The sequence below is a fragment of the Miscanthus floridulus genome, chromosome 4, assembly GCF_019320115.1.
Source record: "Miscanthus floridulus cultivar M001 chromosome 4, ASM1932011v1, whole genome shotgun sequence".
Taxonomy (NCBI): Eukaryota; Viridiplantae; Streptophyta; class Magnoliopsida; order Poales; family Poaceae; genus Miscanthus; species Miscanthus floridulus.
Genome location: NC_089583.1, coordinates 119,193,254 through 119,202,605, shown reverse-complemented (window position 1 = coordinate 119,202,605; position 9,352 = coordinate 119,193,254). Strand labels below are relative to the sequence as shown.

General features: G+C 48.3%; 1 protein-coding gene across 1 annotated transcript; it reads left to right on the top strand.

The window, feature by feature from the left end:
* The first annotated feature begins 5,878 nt into the window (after positions 1-5,878).
* LOC136549206 (uncharacterized) lies at positions 5,879-6,232 on the top strand. Its single transcript, XM_066540469.1, has one exon. It carries the CDS (start codon positions 5,879-5,881, stop codon positions 6,230-6,232), a length of 354 nt encoding a protein of 117 aa, XP_066396566.1.
* The last annotated feature ends 3,120 nt before the right edge of the window (positions 6,233-9,352 follow it).

Below are 9,352 nucleotides of genomic sequence, written 5' to 3'. Positions count from 1 at the left end.
ACAGTAGGACGGTGTCACTGTCGACGGAGAGTAGAGCAAGCATCGTGTAATTGCACTGCATTGCAGGTGGTTATACCTCGTTTGCAAGTTGCACTAGCTCGTGCTCGTGCCTTGAGGAAACGAGAGAGACTGCCAGCACTTTACTCCGTGCTACTCCCTCTGACAGAGGAGTATGCTGTTTAATTGGTCAATCGGTCGATTCGCGTCACTCCACGATCGACGTGTACAACAACTCGAGAGAAAAAAGGCACCCGCGATCGCGCCGGCCGGCCGTAGATAAGAAGACCTGGCAATGGCTTCTGGTGTGGTGGCTGATCCATCCGACCTTGCACTGTCAGTGAAACAAAGGACCACTACTGCTGCGACATCAGTCTGCTACTAGCATGCCTGCCTGCCTAACTCTAAACTGTACGGAGGCCTTGTTTAGATTGTAAATTTTTGTAATATGGACACTGTAGCATGTTTCGTTTGTATTTGACAAACTTTGTTTAATCATGGACTAACTAGGCTCAAAAGATTCGTCTCGTGATTTACAACCAAACTGTGCAATTAGTTATTTTTTTTTACCTATATTTAATGCTTCATGCATACGTCCAAAAATTAATGTGATGAAGAGAGAGCGAAAAAACTTAGAATTTTGAGACAATCTAAATCAAGCCGGAGTACATGCATGTGATGAAGCCAAAGCGCCCATGCTTATCCACTTGTGCTAGCTACATGCCGCTCGTGCTCTCGACGTGGACTGCTCATTCAATGGCTGCGTGCCATGCCCATGGCAGAAACGTCAGTCCATAATGGCCATCAACTCTAGGAGTACATCAACGTCGCCTTTGTAATTTTGTGTGTGCCTTTTGTAGTGCCTGTTTAGTTCTTCCATTTTGTAAAATTTTTTAAGATTTTTTGTCACGTCGAATTTTTGGACGCATGCATGAAGCATTAAATATAAATAAAAAATAAAACTAATTATACAGTTTAGACGAAATTCACGAGATGAATTTTTTAAGTCTAATTAGACTATGATTGGACACTAATTATCAAATAACAACGAAAGTGCTACAGTACTATTTCGCCAAAAATTTCACCAACTAAACAAGGCATTTACTACTTCGTTGACTCTTCTCTGCTGTGTCAGCTTAGCTAGGAATAGGATGCTACAAGTCTGTCTCTTGAGATCGGAAATTCTAATTCTTTGTAAATGTGTTTTTAAGCGTTACTACGACTAATATATTTGAGTCCTTTTTAGAAGAAAAAAAATTATACTACATCATGACTCCTAGCTATAAGCCTATAAGAATGACCGATCAGTTTGGAAATGCTCACCAAACGCCCAGAGCGACTGGCAAGCGCTAGAGGCACACGGAGGCTCTATCTCGCAGGGTCGCTGTCCACAGCAGAGGTCGGCGCCTGCGACGACGACCTCGCACCGGCGGATGGGACGGGTGTTTTCCTTTTTTTCCCGTGGGAACGGGTGCTACCGGCTGCTACGGCGAACGGGTCAGTCTCGCCCTCGATCGCCGGTCGTCTCGCGCTTCCACTGCACGTTCCGCTGCGGACTGACCGACTGACCTTGCCCAAGTCGTCGGCCCGCCCGGCGTTGGCGTGGCTTCAGCAAAGACTCTTGATTCGTCAAAACGCCGTCATACGAACTGAAAAAAAAAGAAAAAAAAAGAGGTTTGATTGAATCTGTCCGGTTAGATATATTCGGTGTGTTCGCTGGTGGGTTTTTGTTGGTTTGGGCTGGTTGGTGCTGGTTTGCTGTGAGAGAAAAACACTGTTAGCTGGTTGAATAAGCCTGACTGAAACCAAAGGATTAAGTTGGACGGTACTGTCCTAGCACCAGTAGCGACGTCATTAGTAGGCACAGTCCTATTAAGACATTCTATAAATTATTTTTTATCTAATCATATGTCTTGTCTTCTATCTTGATCTTTTTCACATTGTTTTCTCTCATGTTTTTTACATTTTTAGGGCCTGTTTGGTTCATGACCAAAACTTGCATACCACGCCAAAAGCTGATCACGTGCTGTAGTTTTTTTTGGCAGTCGTTTGGTTCACCGCCATAACTATGGCATGCCATACTTTCTTACCACTCTGTCCCACATTTCATGGACTCACTTTCGTGCCAATCATTGCCACAAGTGTGTCTTTGATTTTGCTTGCCACACTTTTTCTATGGTGTCACAGTTTAGGTTAAGCATAGCAAACTACGGCACCAACCAAACAGGCTGGCCTTAATTTTTTTAAAGACTCGTTGTCAAGCGATGGTGGCTTAGCTTCGTCTCTAAGGGTTATCGGAGAAAACCGAGAGGAAGAGCGCCCCAAAGCTATTTTGCCTATTCACTTACCAAACGGCTCAAAATATCGCCGCTCCTCGTGTGAATCTCTAGAAAACAATGTGAAACAACCAGCTAGCATTTGGTGAAGCAAAAAAAAAGCAGCTTCCCACCAATTTGCTAGACTCACCTACAAGTCAAGATACAAAAGCCCTTCTCACTGGTTGTGGGGGTATAACCCCCGATACCGATATGGCTGTACATGGATCGAGCTGCTAGGGGAGGCCTAGCCCATAAGACTACGTCGGGGCCACACCACTGGTGGAGGCCTAGCCCACGAGACCGCACCGTACAAGGCACAATACCGGTTGGCGTGCCTCGCAAGACTGCATGAAGATTTCTGATGATCTAGGAGACCTGCTCGGATACACCAGATCCCGTAATATCTATAATTTCATATCTTGTAAAACCGATCAGGATAGAAACAACTGATCTATAACCCTACCCCCGAGCTATATAAGGTGGGTAGAGACCCCCTCATTTTCATCTGATCATACGCAATACAATCCAAAAAGACACATGACATAAGGTATTACGTCAAGCTGATGGCCCGAACCTGTCTAATCGTTGTCTCTTGCGTTCTGTGTTACCATCCGGCTCCCTCACGCACACATCCACCGATTCATCTACTACCGTGGACATACCCCTCGGTAGACTGCCGGACGTATTTCGACGACAGTGGCACCCCAGGTAGGGGGGGTGCGTGCTGAATTCATAGCGAACCAGATGGTCATCTTCCCAAGCTTCATGGCCTTCCCCGAGTCGGGCCAGATCTTCACGGTTCGATTCATGACATGGGTCATCGGCCCCGATGGCAACGGGGAGATCATGGAGATGGTGCAGGATCACCCTACGCCGATCGCGTCAACACCTGCAACGACATCTCCGATCCCTGGTGCCCCACCGTTGGGTTAGGAGATCCATCAGCAATGATGATATGATCACATCCATCGATCGGGTCACAGACCACTTAGCAGAATGTCAGCTCCTTGTGGATTCTATCCCAAATCAATCTAGAGTGAGCGACGAACTTCCCATACTCCAAGATCGCCAAGCCGTTGCAATCGAGCGACCTGCTCGGCCACACTGTTCAAGGTGGCCAGATTCTGATCTGGTGATCACGGCCACTCTAGAGGGGTGCATAGTGCGGCGTCGACCACTTCCCGCTACAGGCCTACGTCTAGCCGACTATGAGGCTCCGATGGAGGATCCACCGAAGCCCTATCTTTTTGGGCTAGAGGGTGCGGGACCTGCGTACCAGAACGCCATCCACCACCTCTTTGTCGACCACATCGAGCGCGACCACATCATCGACCTCTACATGATCAACCCAACTAACTCTGGTCAGCCCGCGCCTGTGGTCAACATGGTGGCTATCCGCTAGCTTTTGGATGATCCCTCTCTCCCGACCGAATCTCTTCATAACGTTCTGAACGAGAGCCCTGACGATTATTCCGAGGGCTCAACCCAGACCATGCCAAGTTGCCCTGCTTTCCCTCCAGGGTTTAGGGGCATGATTTTCCACGTCAGCCACGATAGGGTCACCAAGGACATTGAAACTGCTGAAGAACACGAGGCTCGTCTGGCGAAGAACGCCAACCGCCAACGTCGTCGAGATGCAGTAGCAGCCCAAGGAGTCCACAAGGATGGTCGTGGTCTGTCCTGCCATCAACGCAATCTGGAGGAGGGCATTCGACATGGTGGGCGACCAACCAGTCTACCAAACTCCAAGCGCTAATCTAGCCATCGCGTTCAATGAGCTCAACAAACTCCCTCAAATTTCAGAGGTCGAGAAGGTTCGAGCACATATCATAGTAGTGCAAGTCCACGTCCACGAGTTCTAGAATGACGCCCTGTCTTATTCCACCACATCAGCTCATAGCCACCACTCCCGTCATGACAGAGGAGGCCAGCATCACAGCGCCAAGGGCCCTTGACCTCAGGCTAGAGGTCCCAACCTCCATAGAGGATCCAGAGGCAACTATGAAGCTCATTAACACCACAACGATCCGCCCACCGCGCCCCAGGAAGGTCGGGGCGACAACCGCAACCAGGAGGTTAATCAACCCCTCTCTCATGACCTTCATGACCATATCAACGCTGGCATAGATGTTCACAGCCGCATCAAAAATAGTAGGGCTGCATGCTACGACGCAGAGATGGAGCGTCGCCAGTAATTTGACGCTGAACATGAGGGATTTGCTGCCTGTCAAGCCCCACTTCCCGTCGGCACATCAGGACTTCACCCCTTCATGGAAAGGCTCCGAGCTGTCTGGTGGCTTGTGGGTTTCAAGGTCCTTGGTGTTAACACCTATGATGGAAAAGCCAACCCCACTCAGTGGCTAACTCTATATGAGATCACCGTGAGAGCTATAGGCGGAGATGAAGACGTCATGTTGAACTATCTACCCATCATGCTTAACTAGTCTGTGAATAACTGGCTCCTCAGCCTATGGGAGAACTCTATCAGATCTTTGGATGACCTCAAGTAAGCCTTCACCGACAATTATATGGCTACGTGGGAACAACCTGGCACCAAGTTTGACCTAGAGAAGCTTCATCAGTTTCCCAGGGAGTCCCTATGTGACTTTATTAGGTGTTTCTCAAAAATAAGAAACTCTGTTCCTAACATCACTGATGCCGAGGCCATCGCTGCCTTCACCAAAGGGCTCTAGCATGAGCAACTCCATGGCAAGTTGTACCACAAGAGGCCTACAACCATCGGCGAACTGATACAAATGGCAAACTAATATGCCAACATCGAAAGAAGTTGAACGGGCTGCCCGCTCTGCTCACCATCAACGCCGTGATGATGACCATCGTGATGATAGGCGCTATGATGACCGTGATCGCCGTCATGATGACCAAGACCACCGTGACGACTGTGACCGCTATCACGATGACCATGAGCCCTGGCGCAATGACCGCCCAGATAGCTTGAGAGGCAGACAAGGCCACCATCACCGGCCTAATAACTCCATCAACACCATCAACACCCATGCCAAGTGCACCTATGATGCTGATTTTGGCAAACTGCTAGATGGCCCATGCCCCATCCATAAGGATGGCAAGCACACCATGCGAGAGTGTTGAGGCCTAAAGACAACACTCAGTGGCGAATCATCAAAGAGTCCACGGTGTGATGACAATGATACTGAAGATGTTCAAGGCAAAGAACGAGGCAAGAACAAGGGTCCAATCTACCAGGACCCCACTAAGACCGTCGTCACCATCTTTGGTGGGAGAGCTGTCTCTGAAGACAAGCATGAGCAGAAGCTTGTAGCTTGACATGTCATGTCGGTTGCTACATATGATGGCCTCATCGTTGATACCAAGTACCTCGACTGGTCGAAGCACCCGATCACCTTCACTAGGGCCGACCAGTGGTCAGACATCCCACATCCAGGACGTTTCCCACTCATCCTGGACCCTATTATCAAGGACGTGCGCTTTTAGAAGTCCTCATTGACGGAGGGAGCACCCTCAACATCCTATTTGCTAGGTCCCTAGAGGTGCTAGGGATCAAGAAAGAAGACCTTACCCCTATGGACTCTCCATTCTTGGGGATCATTCCTAGTAAAGCATCCCTGCCTCTAGGACATATTACACTATCGGTACAATTCAGCACAACCAAGCACTTCCACGTCGACTATGTCAACTTTCTGGTTGCCAATTTCAACACGACGTACCATGCCATCATTGGCCAACCAGCCCTCACCAAGTTTATGGTCATGCTGCACTACACGTACTTGGTGTTGAAGATGCCGACAGAGCAGGGGGTTCTCTCCCTGCACGCCAACCTCGATGTCGCCTACTCCTATGAGAAGGAAAGCTTTGCGCTCGCCGAAGCTACAGACATCTCCATCTGCATGCAGGACTGCCTCATGTCTTCGCAGTAGATTTCCCTGTAGGACCTAGAGATCCCAACCATAGAGGCCGCCCGAGCCTCAACCAAGTCCAAGACATCCCCATCGACTAGTCTAAGACTACCCGGATCGGGGCCGACCTCGACCCCAAATAGGAAGACACGCTCATCAGCTTTCTAAGGGAGCACATTGACATGTTCACATGGAAAATGACCGACGTGCCCAGCATCCCTCGAGAGCTAATCGAGCACTCCTTATATGTCTTGGTGACTACCAAGCCAATTAAGTAGAAGCTTCGATGATTTGCGTAGGACAAAAAGGAGGCCATTAGGGTAGAAATAACCCGACCTTAGCTATCGGTTTTATCAAAGAGGTGTATCATCCGAAGTAGTTAGCCAATCCGGTTCTTATAAGAAAAAAGAATAAAGAATGGAGAATGTGCGTTGATTACACCGATCTCAACAAACTACTGCCCTAAAGACCCCTTTGACTTACCTCGCATTGATGAGGTCATAGATTCTATAGCCGGTTGCGAGCTCCTATGCTTTTTAGATTGCTACTCTAGTTATCACCAGATCACGCTGAAGGAAGAAGACCAGATCAAGATGTCATTCATTACGCCCTTTGGCGCCTACTGCTATATGACCATATCCTTCGGGCTCAAGAACACAGGTGCAACTTATCAAAGAGCCATCCAGCATGCCTTAAGGACTAGATCAGGAAGAACATTAAGGCATACGTTGATGACATGGTGGTTAAGTCTAACACTGCCGACACTCTCATCGCCGACCTCACCGAAGTTTTCAAAGCCCTGAAAGTGTACCAATGGAAGCTGAATCCCACTAAGTGCATTTTTGGTGTTTCATCTAGTATCCTACTAGGCAACATTGTCAGTCGCCGTAGCATCAAAGCCAACCTAGAGAAGATAGCCATGGTGACCAACATAAAGCCACTGACCTGTGTCAAAGACATCCAAAAGCTAACAGGGTGCATGGCGGCCTTAAGTTGTATCATATCCTATCTAGGTGAAAAGGGACTCCCCTTCTTCAAGCTACTCAAGGCTCAAGAGAAATTTGTCTGGTTGGAGGATGCTGATAAGGCATTCACCGAGCTCAAGAGGTTCCTCACCACACCTCCGATCATGACCCCCCAAAAGGGTGAAACCCTACTAATCTACATCACAGCGAACAACCGAGTAGTCAGCACTGCCATTGTTGTTGAATGAGAAGAGGCCAGACACGCATACAAAGTCTAGAAGCCTAGTCTACTTCATCAGCGAGATCCTAAATGAGTCTAAGACTCGCTACCCCTAGGTCCAGAAGCTGTTGTATGCCATCTTGATCACATCCTAGAAGCTTCGTCACTACTTCGATGCCTACCACATAGCGGTAGTCACTAAGTACCCACTCAGCAATATCCTCCACAACAAGGAAGCCAACGGCCGCATCATTAAATGGGCGGTCAAGCTCGACACCTATACCATTGACTTCAGGCCTCACCACATGATCAAGTCACAGGTGCTCACCAACTTCATCGTCGAGTGGATGGACATGTAGACCCTTGTCCCGGTCGACCACAATGAACACTAGACCATGTACTTTGATGGGTCTCTCAACCTCGATGGTGCTGGGGCAGGCGTGTTTTTTATCTCACCGTCGAGGGATAAGCTTCGATGTGTCCTCCGCTTACACTTCTGAGCATCCAATAATACCGCTGAATATGAGGTGGCACTTCATGGTTTCCATATAGCTATCGAGCTTAGCGTTAAATGCCTCTAGGTGTATGGCGACTCCACACTCATGATCAATCCGCTCAACAAGAATTGAAATTGCACCAACAAGAAGATGGACGCTTACTAGTTGAAGGGAAGTTATATTACAAGAATGCTAAGGGAGAGCTACTTTAGAATTGCGTCTCCATGGAAGAGGGCGAGAAAATACTCAAGGAGATCCATGTCGGCACTTGCAGCAATCATGTAGCCTCTAGAACACTGGTCGGTAAAGCCTTCTGAGCTAGTTTCTATTGGCCTTCTGAAGTCACCGACATCGAGGCCTTCATTTACTGGTGCGAGAATTGTTAGTTTTTTGCTAAGTAAATCCATGTCCTGGCCTAGGCCTTGCAAACATTCCTGCGTCTTGGCCCTTCGCATGCTGGGGACTTGATAAGATCAGACCCTTCAAGTCCATGTTGGGAGGCTTCCATTGGGTCTACGTCTACATCGACAATTTCTCCAAGTGGATTGAATATAAACCCCTAGTCCAAGCTACAACAAAGAAGGTAGCCGAGCTGCTTGACAACATCATTCACCGGTTTGGCCTTCCGAAAAGCATCATCACAGACTTGGGGTCCACGTTCACTGGTGCTAATTTCTGGGACTTCTGCGATGAAAGATGCATCTTAGTTAGGTATGTCTCGGCCATGCACCCTAGGGCTAATGGCCAAGTTGAACGCGCCAGTGGCATGATTCTCGACGCGTTGAAGAAAAGGCTCTACACAAACAAGCAGAAGCAACCCAGCAAGTGGCTCAAGGAATTGCCAGCTGTGGTCTAGGGACTAAGGACCTAGCCTAGTCGCAACACCAGCGTCTCCCCATACTTCATGGTTTTTGGCTCTGAGGTCATTTTACCAGCCAATGTCGCTTTTCGAGCACCTAGGGTGGAGAACTACAATGAAGAAAACTCTGACCATGCTCGGCTTGTTGAGTTGGACAGCCTAGAGGAGGAGCGCCTATTTTTGTGTGTTTGGATAGCAAAGTACCTTGATAGTGTGCAAAGATACTACAACCGCAACGTCAACGATCAGTTCTTCATGGTCAGAGACCTAGTGCTCCACAAAAAGTAGAAGACCAACGGGACACACGAGCTATCTTCACCCTAGGAAGGCCCCTTCATTATCAAGGCGGTCACCCGACCAGGTTCCTACATGCTATGCGACATGGATGAAAGAGATGTCCCAAATTCTTGGCACATCGATCTTCTTAGGTGCTTCTACCCTTGAAGGGTCTCCTTTCAAAGATATGTACCATTCAGTTTTCGAGTATTCAATAAAATTTTTGTTCTAATGTTTCTCCGTATTGTTATCTCTGTGCTTTTTTCTAAGCGATCATGTTTACGCGTACAACATCTTAAAGATGACACGCCAACTACGCCTAAA

Bases quoted from the DNA above. Each gene is read 5' to 3' on its own strand.
- LOC136549206 (XM_066540469.1), top strand. From the start codon at position 5,879: ATGGACTCTCCATTCTTGGGGATCATTCCTAGTAAAGCATCCCTGCCT.